The sequence below is a fragment of the Engraulis encrasicolus genome, chromosome 3 (genome assembly GCF_034702125.1).
Source record: "Engraulis encrasicolus isolate BLACKSEA-1 chromosome 3, IST_EnEncr_1.0, whole genome shotgun sequence".
Lineage (NCBI taxonomy): Eukaryota > Metazoa > Chordata > Actinopteri > Clupeiformes > Engraulidae > Engraulis > Engraulis encrasicolus.
Window position 1 is genome coordinate 57,710,170 of NC_085859.1, and position 18,951 is coordinate 57,729,120.

An 18,951-nucleotide genomic window follows, 5' to 3' on the forward strand; every position below is an offset into this window, starting at 1 on the left:
GTGTATGTGTGTATACAGTATGTATATGTATTTTGAAAGTGCTTTTATCCAGCTTCATTGCGCTATATAAATACATGCTGTATTTTATTATAACATATTAGCATCCATTTCTATTGGACTTGCTGTCTTCACTAAATAGCACATCACAATTCAGCCAACAGCTTGTCAAGACAACTTTCACTCCCTCCCCCACCCCTCCCTTTTGTATTCCATTTCATTGTTTGTGTTGTGATATAATGTAAACATTAATCTGTAAATTCTCTGCGTTAATCCGCGGTGGCACTTTTGGTGCACGGTTAACAGCTGTCGTCCACAGACACAAGGGGAACCTGGCGAGGGGGTTTAAGAGCCATCTCAGAGTATATGGCAGATTTGGGAATCAAGCAGGGATCTAGATTTAGGCGCATATAACGTGCCGTATAATAGCCTTTTGTGTTTTAAACCTGCAATCAGTGAAAGGCAACCTAAATAAACAATAGCCATTATTCCCATCAGACCCCCTCCCCCTGACAAACACACATACACACACGCACACATATGTGCTCATACAAACACATATGCATGCACACATACATATGCATGCATGCACAAAAGCCGACACATAGGTGCACTATACATACCCACACACTAATGCGCACATACACAGATAAACACTTCAATGTGCGCGCATGCGTGCGCGCGCACACACACACACACACACACACACACACACACACACACACACACACACACACACACACACACACTCACACACACACACACACACACACACACACACACACACACACACACACACACACACACACACACACACACACACACAAACACACACAGCAAAACGTATAAGACTGCATTCACACAGAGACATGTGAATATGTACACAATATGGGGAAATCTTTATGAAACCATTTCAGACTCTAAACTAAACTAATGCATGCTGTGATTAAGGTTAGAAGATTGCAGATGGATTTAAAATCCCTCGTCACCATATGTTTTGTGCATCGCACTGGCCAAAGAGGCCCCCTCGTGACCATCCAAACTGATTCCACTGGTAAAAATAGAGTGAGGATTTGAATATGGCACAACGATGGCCCAGTTCTGGCCCATTGTTTGCCACTCCTCTCCACCAATATGATCTTTGCATATCCAGCATTAAAGGTCAACCAACAGCAGGACCACGTAAGAAAATCTGTCCCCAGTGGGAGACTTGATGTCCCCTCATGTGCAGTCTGTCTATTTATTTATATTTCGGGAATGATTAAGCTGGCCGTTAAACATCTGTCTGGTCCTTGTATAATCTTTCAGATGAAAATGTTCATGCTGTCTTGAGCCCCGTTTCAATATGTCTCTCATGTTATCAGCTTAGAGCTAAGACTAAGACAGCAGGATATGACCTGTGGAGGACAGACACACTGTACTTGACTCCACCCCAAGCCTATCCCTTGCGTCCCCTGGCCGTCCCTGGAGACGTTTGTTGTGGTGGGCATGGCGGATGTTTTGAGAGATAAAAACTTAAATCTTGTAGAGAGAGAATTTGCAGCACATCGATTAAAGTGCATCAATATTGTTGCGCTTAAGGAAAAGGTTGGGGTTAATCCTAGAGGGACGTAGGGACGAGTAGAAATCATAGCACAGCATATGCTCAAGCTTTCTTGATTGAAAGATCAAAATCAGGTTAACCTTCAGCGATTATCAATAGCGCTAAAACTGACACCATGGGGGCATCTGGGCTTGCATGCGCATGGGGACACAAGTTCGGGTCTGACCTGAGTCATGTCCCAATCAAGCCCCGTCTGTCTCTCTCGCTCATTTTCTGTCCCCATCTTCAACTGTCCTGTCTAAATAAAGGCTAAAAATGCCCCAAAACAAATACTTACAAAAAACAGGCAATATTACCTGTAATGCTGTTTGAGAAGAATTGATCATGTTTCAATTCATGTACGGTTCTATGCTTTGCCAGAATGTAAATGCAAGCACTGATATGATGTCCACTTTACCAGCAATAGTTTACATCTCTCTATGCTAACATTAAAAGAGACTCCCAGCAAAGAGCACCATACTTAATCCATCTCATCTGTCTTGGGATCTTTTAAAACCTACTATATTAAACTCACTTTCATAAAAACTAAACCACTTAGTTTTAAGTAAATGTCAATACGGGAAAAAAAAATGAACCAGATAATTGAAAATGTGATATACTAACCAAACATGTCACAACGCACTGTGACTAAGTGTTGTGAGGATGTGGTCCAGAAGGTGAGAGAGAGCCCCATGCTGTAAGTACTGTAACTTGTTGTTCCTTCTGATGGAACTATATAAAGGTTGAATCTTTCGCCGCTTTTGCCATGTTTAGTCTGTTCACTCCAATGGGTCTCTTAAAGGTACACTGTGCAGGAAATGGTCAAAAAGGTACTGCAACTATCCTGCTCATTGAAACTGTATTGACAATTGCCAAATTTGATCTTTTCATAATATTTTCTAGTATGGCCCAAAATACAGTCTTTTTTGCAGCTAAAAATGGCTATTTCTGGAAATTCTAAATGGTGGACCATGGAGAAGATCCCCCTTCTCATGTATTTTTCCAGTCATAATGTATACTTAGAATTTGATGGTTGTGGTAAGTATTCATGAAAAAGGTAACATTAGTGAATGGGTAGCATGAATTCTGGAAATAAACAACTAAAAATCTCACACAGTGTACCTATACGTTTTTTTAAAACACTTTTGCCGCCTACAATTTTCTTGTATACTTGTATACTTCATCTACACAGAGGCCTACCCTTTGTCAACTACACAAAAATTGTGAACATGTTGCATCACAAAATGACCCATGATATTCTGACTGATGGCTGCATTCCTGCAATCACTCAGGAGCAAATCACTGACAAATATCAGTTTAAACACAACATTAGTTCGGTTAGATTTCAGTCATCTGAGAAGTTAATTCATATAATTTCATGTGGTTTGTTTTGTTTGGAATGCATCAAAAAATCATTTGGTATTGATCTTGACATCACACATTAGTAGGTCTATTGTTGACATTTCTGAGACACATCTAAAGACAGAATTGTGTGCAAGAAGAATATATTTTATGAAAATCCAAAATTGAAACTTTCTGAGAGTTTCAATGTGATACAAATGCCACATCTAAAAATAATGATGAACTTTCGGTCGCTACGTGAACAGCAAAGTTGTTTACTTTTCTATTGATAGTTGCACAATGGCTGGCAGGCACACTTCCTTAAAATCACTGTTAGTGGCCAAAAACTCCAAAGACCCATTGGTCTCTTTCCCCATGGTGTCTTAAGTTTTTTGACCAATGACTACAAGTCTTGAAATCTTAAATATACACAGTACATCAGGATTTTCCACTTCTTCCTTTATTGCGTTTCTCCTCAGTCCTCAGTGGTGATGAAATTACTCTTCAAGCATCCAAGCTTACTTGGTCTTTGAGTCAAAAGAGCACAGGTATGTTAATTTACTGAATAATTTCTTTCTTACTGTGTACTTCTGTACATGAGTACTGAACACACAAAATTGTACATATAACAATATATATTTTATAAACTTGTATGTTTACACAACATATTTTATTATCTGTGCTGCCTTGTCATCTGTGTTGTGTGTGTATTGTATTGTGTCTTGCTGCACAATGAGTTGCTCTTTTGGGACAATGACATCAAAGTTATCATGGCATTACTTCTGCTTCTGCTTCTCTATGTCAGCAATTGTTTGTCAGCTACTTCACATCCTTTGTGTGTCTTGTGACTTCAGTCACTAATGGCAACACTCTGAAGAATTTTACTGACAGAATCTTCATTTTTATTAACTACTGCCTGTGCAATTGTAAAAACTATACTGTAAAATTACCCCATACTAAAAGGAATGCAGACAATTTACTATTTGAAGAGTTCAGATGCAAAACCCCCTAAGTGCCTTTTCAGAAAATAATCTTAATTATTTTTTATTTGATACAAAATTGCATATTGTTTTATTTTATTTATGTAATATAACTATTTATGTATTATCAAGTACACGAATGTAAACCAAACCAACAATGAGGTTCTCTAAAAATATAGAAGTGCAGGTCTTCAGAAATGGAGTTAGGGGGTTTTGCATCTGAACTCTTCATTTGAACATTTCTCCACTCATCGAAATGGTGAAGGTGAACATATGTCTGCTAATATGCCCACATTCCTGATTCCATACAAGACTAAAGCAAACACACTGTTTAACACATCATTTATGTATTTTGTTTTAGCAAATTTTTCTAACAGACAATAGTTTGAAACACATACAAACCTATAAAGCAATTGCTCTATTACTGTACTTTTAAACCTGCGAGGGTTGATTTTCTACTAATTTATCTTTCAAATCCTTTTTTTTCAGATCAGGGACACAGTCTGAAGCTACGAGAAATTGCAATTGTGGAAAAATATGACGTCTTCTGGCGGCATGCTTTTTCATGTCTTTTTCTATGTGCTTCTCAGTGTCCCATCACACCAGTATTTTGTCAGAAACTGCATTCTTACTATGCTGCCCAATGACACCATGTGCAATGTCTCATGCCGTGCCATGGGCTTGGAAATGGTTCCATTGCCACTCCCCGTTCACACAATGAAACTGGATCTTTCCCGCAATCACATCTCAAAGCTCAAGGTGACAGACTTCAGGAATGTATCATATCTCAGAGCACTTAATGTGTCATACAACAACATATCGAAGGTTAATGATGGCACTTTCCAAGAGCTTGTTCATCTGCAAGAACTCTACATGTACAGAAATAAGCTAAAACATGTGACAAGAGGGTTTTTACACGGACTAGTCAGCCTCACTGTACTGCGACTGGATCTAAATGAAATTGTGGACATTGACCAATCAGCTTTCCATTTTCTTTACAATTTGACTCATGTAAATCTGGCATCAAATCAACTCACGACTCTCGAGTCAGTGAAGATCATATTGCACTTACCAAATTTATTTGAGTTCAACGTTGAAAACAACAAAATCATACATTTTGTGTCTCATAACCTTTCAACTTCACCTTTGCAATTACGGAGACTCAATTTATTTTCAAATCCGCTAAAGACATTTCAGATAACAAACAACATTCTTCCATACCTTGGGTATCTGGATATCTCTAATTGTAGCTATAACGGGTCTTTCCAATGGATTGTGGAGGATTCATCTTTTCTTGGCTCAGTGGAGACGCTTAATGTGAGTGGACTGCAAACATCAGAGGATTTGACAGTTAAAATCATACAAACCTTCAATTCATCTTTGAAAACTCTCGAAATCAGGAACTTAAACACACAAAAAGTCCAATACTTTTTAGAAAGAACCTGCAGCCATCTACAAACTCTTCGATTAGAACAACCAAATATCCCTGTTTTAAGCGACAACTTTTTTAAACCATGCCACCAATTACGAACAATGCAATTTAGAGACACCACAACATGTAAAATGTCTGCACTTGCGTTTGAAGGACTGAATCACCTCATGACACTGAAAGTAAGAAATACAAATATTACTGAACTCAACAATATTACTCATGTTCTCCCCTCCATATCGATGCTCGACTTTTCCAACAACAATATAGAATTGATCACATGTTCTGATTTCAGCAATTTAAAACTTTTGAAAACGCTATACCTCTACCACAATAAAATTTACAAGATTAGTCAGTGCACTTTCCAGAATCTTCCAAACTTGCAGGAGCTAAAACTTGGTTCAAACAAGTTGTTAGATGTGGGAAAGATGTTTAATGCTTATCTCCCAAACCTGAGGTATTTGCACTTGCAAACCAATAAGATTAGTCAACTTGATGAAGGGAGTTTCAGTGGACTGCCTGCTCTTGAACATCTGTACATTTTTGATAATCAGATAAACAGAATATCAAAACATGCTTTTGAGGGATTACACAGTTTAAAAGAACTGGACCTTAACGCAAACCACCTTAAACAAAATACATTGACTAATCCAGACATATTCAAAGGTTTGCCAAACCTGGAAGTGCTGAATTTGAATGACAATGTCATTGCATTTGACAGGCAAAAGCTTAAAGCTCCACCTTTTACGGAGTTAAAGTCCCTGAAAGTTCTGCTTTTTAATAGCCAGAGGCAAGGCATAAATAACTTACCTTGCAACCTGCTAATGGGACTGAATTCTTTGATTGAATTTCATGGATCAAACCTCAACATTCAATATGTGCACCCAAACACTTTCAAATACACTCCCAAACTTCAGTACCTGTACCTAAACCAGAACATATTTACAAAACCTTTATCTCCTATGATATTTCATCCAGTTTCTGCACTGTCTGAGCTCCATATAGCACACAGCCTACTTCCATCGTTGAATTTTGTAATTGATGCAAAACTTTCTCAACTCAGAAATCTGCAGGTCATGAACAATCAGATACAGGGAATGAATCAGACTATAATCCAGTCCCTTCCTAATCTAGAGTACATTGACCTTCGGCACAACCCTTTTGTTTGTGACTGTAGCAATGAATGGTTACTTCATTGGGCCAATCAATCAAAACATACTCAGGTAGTATACTTTAATAAATATTATTGTATGTATCCTTCAACCTTCCAAGGTCTCCTGGAAGACCTGAAGACTGACTCCTGCACCCAGAATTTAGAGTTCGTTTACTTTGCAGGAAGCTTCTCCCTGGTGATTGTGACACTCTTGGTGTCTTTCATTTACAACTTCATGCGATTTCAGCTAGTCTATGCTTACTACCTTTTCCTAGCCTATCTCTATGACAGCATGGGGCAGCGGAAACAGAAGCAACATGGTTTCCTGTATGATGCCTTCATCTCCTACAACTCTCAGGATGAGCGCTGGGTGCATAGGGAACTACTGCCCAATCTGGAGACCGAACAAGGGTGGAGACTCTGCCTGCACCACCGGGACTTTGAGCCAGGCAAGCCCATCATTGACAACATTGTGGAAGGCATCTACAGCAGCAGAAAGACTATCTGTGTGGTGACACGAGACTACTTGGGGAGCGAGTGGTGCTCCAGGGAGATTCAGGTGGCCAGCTTCCGGCTGTTTGACGAGAAGAAAGATGTACTCATCCTGGTCTTCCTGGAAGACATCCCAGCACAACACCTATCCCCATACCACAGAATGCGAAAGTTGGTTAAGAAGCAAACCTATCTGTGCTGGCCCAAACCTGGGGAGGACAAGAGTGTCTTCTGGCAGAAACTACGAATGGCTCTCAGCACCAACAAAGAAGACAACCCCATTCTTTTAGGAGGGCAATAGGCTTCCATGGGACTTCCATGGGTGTGGAGTGTGCTGGGGAAATTACCATTTTGAAAGATGCAGGGGTTCATTGGATGATAATTTGCATTTGGGAAAGCAAATTCTTTAAAAGAGTTCAAACACTTTGTATCAGCTGGGTAATCTGAAATGAAATAGCATTGCATAAAATCAGTATTGTAAATTCAACTCGTTTGGCTTCAATCAAGAAACTACAAACCATTTATAGCGGGAGGTTAACATAAAGTGTTATCGAAACTATGCTCTAAATAGGAAGAACTTCTTAAAGTTATATGCATAGATAATGTTGTGTGAGGACTTGTCTTGTTTTCATGCATGTATCTGTCTTGTTTTTATATTTATTTTATAATTTCATTAATGATTTTTAATACTGTATATATTAGAGATGGGTATTGGCAAGGGCTTCACGATGTGCACCATACCACGATGTGATTCTATCAAGGTGTATTGAGATTCACGTATTATTGCGATGTATTGCAATATTTACTTCATTCATTTTCTTTTTTACTTTTGCCAACATAATATAATACAAATATAAATATAAAACTATAATAGTTAATATACGAGAGGATTATCATTTTTGAAGCTTGGAAGTACTATCACATTATATCATGTCGTTTTTCTGGACAAAAAACTTTGAAAGACCATATCTCGATGCTGTGCCCTTGCATCACGATACAGTATGTGACGCATGTATCACGATTTTCACGAGTCGATACAGCCCTAGTATATATCAAATTGGAAACACTGATGATGGGTTAGAGTCCCTTTATCTTTTGTATCCCACTTTGCCTTCAGCTTTTATCTTTGTTTTTGACTTTTTCAATTATTTTTTTTCTGAATTCCATGTGTGTGATTCCTTTTTATAGGGTCATTTATACAGCATAATAATTAAGATTGTGTAAAGATTAAGATTGTGAACAGTTGCATCACAAAATGACCCATGATATTCTGACTGATGCCTGCATTCCTGCATTCATTCAGGAGCAAAGCACTGACAACTATCAGTTTACACACAACATTGGTTCGGTTAGAATCAGTCATCAGAGAATTTAATTCACCAAAAAATATTTCGGTTTGTCTGGCATATAATTTCATGTGGTTTGTTTTGTTTGGAATGAATCAAAAATCATGTGGTAGCCTATTGATCTCGACATCACACATTAGTACTGTATTGTTGACACTTCTGAGACACACCTAAAGGGACAAAATAGTGTAGAAGAAGAACATTTCTGAGAGTTTCAATGTGATACAAATGCCACATCTAAAAACAATGGGGAACTGTTGGTCGCTAAGTGAACAGCAAAGTTGCTTAGTTTTCTATTGATAGTTGCACAATGGCTGGCAGGCACACTTCCTTAAAATCACTGTTAGGGGGCAAAAACACCAAAGACCCAATTGGCCTCTTTCCCCCGTCTTAAGTTCTTTGACCAATGACTACAAGTCTTGAAATCTTATATCAGGATTTTCCACTTCATCCTTTACTGTGAGTCTCCTCAGTCCTCAGTGGTGATGAAAACTACTCTTCAAACATCCAGAGCCTTCTTGGTCTTTGAGTCATAAGAGCACAGGTATGTGTCAATTGAGTCAATAATTGAACTGTTACTGAATCATTTCTTTCTTACTGTGCACCTCTGTACATGAGTACTGGCAGTGTTGTACGTGAACTAGTTCAATTAACTATAGTTCATGAACTAGTTCATAATTTGGGCGAACTTGAACTGAACTATCACTGTGTACTGCATAATGAACGAACTATGAACTAGTTCATTCTGGTGCCTGTGAACAAACTGCATGTGCCTTCGTTTAATAGGGTGCCACATTTCCTTAGCTTCCAGGTGAAACCCAGCCAAATACATTTCAAAAGAGCCCCAATAATGTAAAATGACATCCAACACATATATTTTCACTGATCTGATGAAAAAAAAGAATGCCTGCCTGTGGTTTTGTATAGGCTTTGTCAAAGATATTGAACAATATAGCTCGCAATTTCTTGCAAAAAAGGACTATGTCTAGTTCATTTTTGGAAACTCTGAACAAACTATTCACAATGAACAATAATGAACTATGAACAAACTAGCTCATTTTGAAATGGGTGAACTGAACTTTGAACTAGTTCCTGTAGAAAATGAACTTTCCCAACACTGGGCACTTCCACAAAATAGTACATGTAGGCCTATAACCTTACATATTTTATAAACTTGTATGTTTACACAACATTTTTTTAGGATCTGTGCTGCCTTGTCATCTATACTTTATTGTATGTATTGCTGCACAATATTTTGGAACAAGAACATTAAAGTTATCATGGCATTACTTCTGCTTCTCTATGTCAGCAATTGTTTGTCAGCTACTTCATATCCATTGAGTGTATTGTGACTTCACTCACTAATGGCAACACTCTACAGAATTTTACTAACAGAATTTTCATTTTTATGAATCGCTGCCTGTGCGTTTGCATACACTATGCCTACTGTAAAATTGCCCCATACTAAAAGGAATGCAGACAATTCTCTGTTTGAACATTTCTTCACTCATCAAAATGGTAAAGGTGAACATATGTCTGCTAATATCCCCACATTCCTGAATCCACACAGGACTGAAGTAAGCACATTATTTAACACATCAGTTATGTATTTTTTATAGCTAATTTTTCTAACAGACAATAGTTTGAAACATATACAAAATGAAAAATATCCATAAAGCAATAGAGGAATAAATAGAGAGAGGGGCTACACATCCTGTAATACTGTACTTTTAAACTTGTGAGGGTTGATTTTCTACTAATTTATCTTTCAAATCCCTTTTTTCCAGATCAGGGACACAGTCTGAAGCTACGAGAAATTGCAATTGTGGAGAAATATGACGTCTTCAGACGGCATGCTTTTTCATGTCCTTTTCTATATGCTTCTCAGTGTCCCATCACACCAGTATTTTGTCAGAAACTGCATTCTTACTATGCTGCCCAATGACACCAAGTGCAATGTCTCATGCTGTGCAATGGGCTTGGAAATGGTTCCATTGCTACTCCCCGTTCACACAATGAAACTGGATCTTTACCGCAATCACATCTCAGAACTCAAGGTGACAGACTTCAGGAATGTATCTAATCTCAGAGCACTTAATGTGTCATACAACTATATATCAAAGGTTAATGATGGCACTTTCCAAGAGCTCATTCACCTGCGAGAACTCTACATGAACAGAAATAGGCTAAAACATGTAACAGGAGGATTTTTACAAGGACTAGTCAGTCTCACTGTACTGCGACTGGATCTAAATGAAATTGAGGACATTGAACAATCAGCTTTTGATTCCCTTTCCAATTTGAAGCATGTAAATCTGGCATCAAACCGACTCACTCTTATGGAGTCAGTGAAGACCATATTACAGTTACCAAATTTATTTGAGTTAAACATTGAAAACAACAAAATCACTAATTTTGTGTCACATAGCCTTCCAAATACACCTCTGCAACTACAGAGACTTTCTTTATTTTCAAACCCGCTGAAGACATTTCACATAGCAAATAACATCTTTCCATACCTTAGTTATCTAGATATCTCCAATTGTAGTTATAATGGGTCTTTCCGATGGATTGTGGAGGATCCATCTTTTCTGGGCTCAGTGGACACGCTTAATGTGAGTGGGCTGCAAACATCAGAAGATTTGACAGTAAAAATCATACAAACCTTCAATTCATCCTTGAAAACTCTGGAAATCAGAAACTTAACCACACAAAATTTTGAATTATTTTTAGAAGGGATCTGCAGACATGTACAAACTCTTCGATTAGAACAACCAAACATCCCTATACTAAATGACCACTTATTCAGATCATGCCACCAATTACAAACTATACAGTTAATAGACAACACAACATCTAAAATGTCCACACTTGCATTTAAAGGACTGAATCACCTCACAGCACTGAAAGTTAGAAATACGAAAATTACTGAACTCAACAATATCACACATGTTCTCCCCTCAGTGTCCATGCTTGACTTTTCCAACAACAATATAGAGCGGATAACGTGCTCTGATTTCAGCAATCTAACCCTTCTGGAAAACCTTTACCTTTACCACAATAAAATTTACATGATTCGTAATTGTACTTTCCAGAATCTTCCAAACTTGCGGGTGCTACTACTAGGGTCTAACAAGCTGTTAGATGTGGGACACATTTTTAATGGTGATCTCCCAAACCTCAGTGTTTTGGATTTGCACAGTAATAAGATAAGTCAACTTGATGCAAGGGCATTCAGTGGGCTGCCTGCTCTTAAAATTCTGCAGCTTTATGATAATCAGATAAACAGCATATCAAAAAATACTTTTGATGGATTACACAATTTAAGAGAGCTGCACCTTAATGCAAATCACCTTCAACAAAACACATTTACCAATCCAGGAATTTTTAAAGGAATGCCGCACCTGGAACTGCTGAACTTGAATGAAAATGTCATAACGTTTGACAGTCAAAATCTTAAAGCTCCACCTTTCACAGAATTAAAGTCCCTTCAATTTATGTTTATTAGCAACCAGAGGCTGGGCATGAATAACTTACCATGTAACCTGCTGAGAGGCTTGAGCTCACTGATTTTATTTCATGGCTCACACCTCGATATTCATTATGTGCACCCGGAGACTTTCACATACACTCCCGAACTTCGCTACCTACACCTAAGTAACAATGTATTTATGACAGAAATTTCTCCTAGGGTATTTCATCCAGTTGCTACACTGTCTGAGCTCCATATAACACACAGCCTACTTCCATCGTTGAATTTTTTAATTGATGCAAACCTTTCTCAACTCAGAAATCTGCAGGTCCAGGACAATCAGATACAGGGAATCAACCAGACTATAATCCAGTCGCTTCCTAATCTAGAGTACATTGACCTTAGATACAACCCATTTATTTGTGACTGTAGCAATGAATGGTTACTTCATTGGGCCAATCAATCAAAACTTACTCAGGTAGTATACTTTAATCAATATCATTGTAGCTATCCTTCTGCCTTGAAACGTGAACACCTGGAAGACCTGAACACTGACTCCTGCAGCCAGAATTTAGAGTTCATTTACTTTGCAGGAAGCTTTTCCCTGGTGATTGTGACACTCTTGGTGTCTTTCATTTACAACTTCATGCGATTTCAGCTAGTCTATGCTTACTACCTTTTCCTAGCCTATCTCTATGACAGCATGGGGCAGCGGAAACAGAAGCAACATGGCTTCCTGTATGATGCCTTCATCTCCTACAACTCTCAGGATGAGCGCTGGGTGCATAGAGAACTACTGCCCAATCTGGAGACTGAACAAGGGTGGAGACTCTGCCTGCACCACCGGGACTTTGAGCCAGGCAAACCCATCATTGACAACATTGTGGAAGGCATCTACAGCAGCAGAAAGACTATCTGTGTGGTGACACGAGACTACTTGGGGAGCGAGTGGTGCTCCAGGGAGATTCAGGTGGCCAGCTTCCGGCTGTTTGACGAGAAGAAAGATGTACTCATCCTGGTCTTCCTGGAAGACATCCCAGCACAACACCTATCCCCATACCACAGAATGCGAAAGTTGGTTAAGAATCAAACCTATCTGTGCTGGCCCAAACCTGGGGAGGACAGGATCATTTTCTGGCAGAAACTACGATTGGCTATAAGCACCAACAAAGAAGAAAATCCCTTTCTTTTAGGAGGGGAATAGACTTCCTTGGGCTTACAGGAATGTTTGGGACAAGGATAATTCTACAAGAGTGTTTTGGTTCATGGGATGAAAATTGACAGGAAAGTACATCCTTTACTTGAATTCAAAAACTTCTGGCGGGTAATGTGTAATTAAATTGATCCCATAACAATGCATTAAATCATGATTGTCAATTAACCCTGTGAAACCTGAACCATGAAAGCAATGAGAGAAAATTCTAATTTTTTGGAATTTGCTTCAATATTGGTCCCTTATAAGAAATGTAAAAAAAAAATTCAAAATTTTGTTAAGGTCGCTGAGATATTTAATGCATCATATATGATGCATCAGGCTTTTAATGAATGGAAATTCCAATTTCATGACCATTGAAAAATGACTTTTAATGCATTTACAACTTTTTTTTAATTTAAAAAAGTTGTCAGACAATTTAATTTGAGGATTATCTTTAAATATTTAGTGAGATCCTGCCATTTTTTAAAGCCTATCCTTGTTTTAGCAGGACCATATTTTACATTTCCCACAGCCTGGTTGGGTAATTTTTTAAAATCTATGTAAAAACATAGCTGATCGAATGCTCAACAACCTATTTATGAGTGTAATATAGATCATTATTCATTTTTGATGTGTAATTTGAATATATGGGTCCATTACTACAATTGGACCATTTCTCCATTCACTTCAATGCATTTTTTACGAGATCATAATTTCAACATTTTGCATTGCATTTTCAAAATTGCAAGTAAAACCTGTTTCTTAAGGCAATATCTTTGTCTTGAAGTAAAACAACTTGTGTGTTTTGTTAAACGATCGTCGTGGTATGCTTTGTAAGTTTCCCTATGGAGCAAATGCATTGATGGCTGACTTCCTGCCACCGCCGGATGGTGCTTATATGTCTCATCAGTTTTAGCACGATCTCTCTGCAACACGGTGTAAAAATATAAACTCTTCCTTGCTTAATTGCACAAAGCAAGTGTTCAAATTAAAGGATGTAGAGTTATATTTCGGAAATTTGTACACAAACCTTATGCAATTTGACGAAATCTCAGCGTCGGTCAGGGAAACCGCTTCTACCCCATTTTCCTGTTTTTCGCCGAGCTGTGGTCAACTTGTTGTCGACCGCTGCTCTCTTGTGGCGGTTTCCGTGTACTGCAGGACGTTTGGAAATGACACGCAGGATGTTTTTCAGATCGATTTTTTTGTGTGTCAGCGTGGAGAGGGCTTTGAATTTGATGAGACATATATGATGCATCCGGCGCGATAGGGTTAAATGAATTTTGTCCACCCCAACTACCTATGTATGTTATTGCTTCGTATTCTGATAATTATCAAATCATTTTCTTTATAAAAATTGTTTTGAAGGAAGTGGACACCTTGTTTCCATTCTGAATTATGTTCTCACCATACAGCGTAATGTCCACGAGGTCAGAGAGATGGTTGCCTTCAGAATGGCGATTGAGCATGCGCATGGCGGTTTTACACCGCAGGGCGGGCCATGGATACACGCAGCTCTTTTTACTGACGGCATGAGAGCTTTGGCAAATGATCAGGAAGACAGCGTGAGATGTCTTGTATATTTCCCTCAGAGAACCAGGGTTACCACGTTACCGTAAGAGTTCCAGTTTACAAGTCAGCATTTCAAGTGATTAGGCAGGGATGGCTCGTGGTTGTGTCTCAATGCTGAAAACAAAACAATACAGGGAGCCTTTTTGTCCTTTTATATTGTCATAGCTTCAGGGATCAATATAGTCTAGTGAAAACATCACGTCCCAGTTACGCGATTTGTTGTTCCAAACAAAGACCAGACAATGATCAATGGTTATTCCTTTAAAAATTGAATTCAAAAGACTTTTGTCAGGTCCAATACAGTAAAGAAACAGGAGACGAGAAATTATGAATGCAATTTTTTATTGAATGGTTATGAAGTAGATTTGGTGGTATGCCTCTGTTCAGAGGAGTCTCCTGATTTTCCATGAGCACCAAAGAAAGCAGACAGTCAGAGGAAAGCAGCAGCGTAGGAAAGGGAATGGTCACCCATTTTAAGATTAAGAGAGCAAACAAGTCCCCCCATGAACAAAGCAGGCAACATGACAAGGAGTATTCCATGTCATACACGACAAGGTGGAGTTGGGGATGTGGTGGGTTATGAAAAGTGCTCGCTCACCCAAGAGTTGGGAACAAAACAGACAAATTTTAACAGGCAGCAAGGGAGGAGAGGGGACTAACTGATCTAGAACACCTGAGACACATTCTTAGCTTCAAGCTCTTGACTACCATGGCCTGCAGAAGTGATGCTAAAGCTAGATTTCTGAAACACACTGGAATGGAGTGTGGTGTTGAAGAAGCTATTTCATCTAATCTAAAATTAGACATACTCTTTCGTCATAAAAATACATGAAAGTCTTTCTGAGAGAGTTTATTAACACATTGAATAATCACAGAGTCAATACTCCTGCAAAGTCACGATTTGTATATTTTATCTGGGCCTTTAATCACAGCAGAGTATTTGAGTGTTATTACAGTGTTATCAGGGGCCACATAACAAAAAAAAATCCTAATTGCATACTACAATGCTACACGGATACATTGACTTTCACTAGCTTAGCGACATATTCCCTCTTTTAACTTGTCTTAAAGCAAGACAACGCTTAACATGAAAAATAAGACACTTTACCACCTTTATAAACCCCAGCCAACGATTTTAACTGTAATAAGCCCCAAAATAGTGGCATACCCCTTTAAGATAGGAACAGTAAGACAAGAAAAATCCTATTACAGAAAGAGTTCCTACGTCAGTGGCCATTTCCTATCTTATCTTTGGCCAGGCCCCCATCCTATCTTAAGTTAGGAAATCCTAATCGTAATTGTTCTATCATATTGATTTTTTCGATTGGTCATGTCTGTTTCTGTCACTTCAAATGTGCATGAGATTAATAGAAACCCCTGTGAAACCCCTGACATCTACGGAAGAGAAGGTCCTGGCCGTAATGGGTCCAGTGTATACTGAAGCAGTAGGAGTTAGATCCTTTAGCGGCATGTCGCATGTGCCAGTGGCATGCGGAAGTGGCAGTGCGGAAGTGGCATCACTGGCATGCTATTATAAAACACATTTTTCCACTGACAGGTTAGGTTTAGGAATACGTTTTGGTTTAGGCACAGTTCGGCATGTTTATAGGTTGGTGTACACACATTTTTCAGACAGGTTAGGTTCAGGAATGAGTTTTGGTTTAGTCACAATTCGACATTGACATGCGGAAGTGGCATCTGGCATGCTATTAATATAAAACACATTTTCCCACTGGCAGGTTAGGTTTAGGAATGAGTTTTGGTTTAGGCACAGTTCAGTTGGTTTACACACATTTTTCACTGACAGGTTAGGTTTAGGAATAAGTTTTAGGTTAGGCACAGTTCCACATCGTAGTAGCCACTGTGGCCATAGTAACCAGCCATGACATGCCCAGCCATGACATGCCCAACCGTGACGGCGATTGACATGCCCGTTAATTGTTGTAGGCCTAATTACAGACCTAGAATACATAAATAATTAAAAATAATACTTATTTTTAATAAATATGATTACACTTATTAATAATAGCCTAATTAGTATAGGTCTGTGGTTCTAATATAAAACCAATGGACATGCCACTGCGGCACTTCTGCATGTCACTGGCACATGCCACATGCCACTAAATGATCTAATCCCCTCTCTACTGAAGGTAAGTTGACTTCAATTAGCTAACTAGCTTAGCAAAGAGCTGATGACAAAAGTTTGTGCTTTAATAGGCCTACTAACAACCATACGTAAGGGTTAACGTTCGGCGAGAAGGTCGCTACCGTGGAATAGCAGCACGACAGAGAGAATCTTTAGACCCCGACGCGGAAGTTCTCTCTGAAGTGCTGCTATTCCACAAAGCGACCGACTCGCCGAAAGTTAACCCGCTTATTATATGGATATACTTAGGCAACAGCTAGGTAGCCAGGACAACAGGTGTTGTCTATCACAGCAGCTGATTAGAGTCTTGTTGAAAAGTCGCTTTAGCAGTGAAAAGTCTTGTTGCCATTGACAGCGGTCTGTTATAGACCAACCCGTCCGTTATCGAAAAATAACAGACGTGCGAACGTTGGGGAGCCCCGTTGAAATGAATGGAGCATTCGACCGATGACGTCACACCATATAATACATTTTGATAAAGCAAGAACACTCATTTGTATTGATTGTAAAATTAAAGGAAAGTGAATCACACATTGACACAATTAGCTAAACAAGCATGGTGACCTGTCAGTGTGACTTGTTAGGTAGGGGAGTTTACCCAGGGCTTTATTTGAGGGGGAGCAAGGCGGAGCTAGCTCTGGAAGCTCTGATGCGCGCTCCGGAAGCTCTGAAGTGCGCTCCCCTAGCTGGATATTGACAAACGATATATTTTTTTAAATAATAATAATAATAATTGAATACATAAATTAAAGTTTGTTTCGTGTTGATGTCTGGTTTAAATATATGTCTTTGTAATTTCCCAATTCTAATTTGTCCCATGAAACGAGCTACATATATCATGTCTGGCTGTCAAAGACGCAATCCAAAATTGAAAGAGTGCGTCCAGTTTAGGGTGACACCCTATTTTTGATACAAACTCTGTGTTCAGGTGCATGGTTTCATTTTAGTAACTGCACTTCTATTCAGTGACTGGAGATTTAACGGCATGAGTGTGGTCGAGGGCACACACGCTCAAGGAAAAGGAGCGATCTTTAATAGTCCACTGTCCATTTTCCCAAATGAAATCAGAATATTCCCTGCTCTCAGTGACGGTGAACAGCGGAACAAGCTGTCTAGGGTACACTTTTACAGTGTAGCCACTGGCATTTTGGTAGTCAACACAATGCCCGTCCAATACCCTGGTTATGCCGGCAGTAAAGCAGGTATTTATACCGTTCCATATTTATATTTATCAGGAACGAAAAAAACGGGGATATTGCACATACATCCCCATTCACGGCCTTTAGTTGGCAAGTAGCCTAGGTTACAGTATTCATTGGTACACAGGGTTGTTCGGACTTCGGACCCCCCACCCCCCGTGCGCTTTTTTTTCGCGCCGGAGATACTTGTCCTCAGCGCTTCGGGACCTCCGACTTGACAAATTAAGCACTGAGTTTACCATGTTGCTATTGACGACAGGCTACATAGTAGCTTTAACCCATGGAGGTAGTATAAGAACTGGAGAGAGTGAATAAGTCCCGCCTCCAGTCATTTCAATGGGAAATGCTAGGCTAGTGAATAGAGCCAAAATTGAACGAATTTTTCAGGTTCAAAGATGGAGTCGTTTCCGCCGCCAGTTTACTCAGCCAATTACGTGCCACGTTAATGACTGACTTGCACCCACCAATCGCGTCCACCCTCTCTTTTTTTAAAGTATTTTTTGGGGGGCTTTTCAGCCTTTATTGTTTTTTTTGTGAGACAGGACAGTGGAGGAGAGACAGGAAGTGAGCTGGGAGAGAGAGTTGGGCAAGGACCGGCAAAGGACCCGGACCGGGAATCGAACCCGGGTCGACCGAGTGGTAAACGTGTGCCCTACCATATCAGCCATGGTAGGGCCCCGTCCACCCTTTTTGAGCGAAGTGGCAGCGGAATTGCGACAAGGAAGTGCCTTGCTAATCGGCGAAGCTAATCAGCCAAATCCTGAGCCCCTGCTTTAACCGGTGTGATCAAAACGGTGACGAAACAAAACACAGTGCTGACAACACATACCATGAACACATTTTGTCTATCACAGGCACTCCAAATGGATCAGAGGTGGGTCTGATCCGCTGGGAGGTCATACCGACTCTGATGAAAGAGCGTGACAACAACAACCACCAGCTACCACCAGCCGTAGTCATATCTCCTCCTGGAAAGTTTTTTCCTCCACTGTCTAGATACATGTTAGCTCCAGAAAGGCATGACATTTCTTTCCTTTGTAAGTACAA

At 39.4% G+C, this 18,951-nt stretch overlaps 2 protein-coding genes across 2 annotated transcripts; both read left to right on the top strand.

The window, feature by feature from the left end:
- The first annotated feature begins 4,501 nt into the window (after positions 1–4,501).
- Positions 4,502–7,543, top strand: LOC134445158 (toll-like receptor 13). The gene has a single exon (XM_063194243.1). It carries the CDS (start codon positions 4,534–4,536, stop codon positions 7,273–7,275), a length of 2,742 nt encoding a protein of 913 aa, XP_063050313.1. The 5' UTR covers positions 4,502–4,533; the 3' UTR covers positions 7,276–7,543.
- Positions 7,544–10,305: 2,762 nt separating this feature from the next.
- On the top strand, positions 10,306–13,156 carry LOC134445159 (toll-like receptor 13). The gene is made up of 2 exons (XM_063194244.1): positions 10,306–10,939; positions 11,204–13,156. Exons 1-2 carry the CDS (start codon positions 10,306–10,308, stop codon positions 12,994–12,996), a joined length of 2,427 nt encoding a protein of 808 aa, XP_063050314.1. The 3' UTR covers positions 12,997–13,156.
- Positions 13,157–18,951: the final 5,795 nt, after the last annotated feature.

Coding starts and splice junctions, on each gene's coding strand:
- LOC134445158 (XM_063194243.1), top strand. CDS start 4,534: ATGCTGCCCAATGACACCATGTGCAATGTCTCATGCCGTGCCATGGGC.
- LOC134445159 (XM_063194244.1), top strand. CDS start 10,306: ATGGTTCCATTGCTACTCCCCGTTCACACAATGAAACTGGATCTTTAC. Junction 10,940..11,203: donor AGTGGACACGCTTAATGTGA/GTGGGCTGCAAA, acceptor TTGCATTTAAAG/GACTGAATCACCTCACAGCA.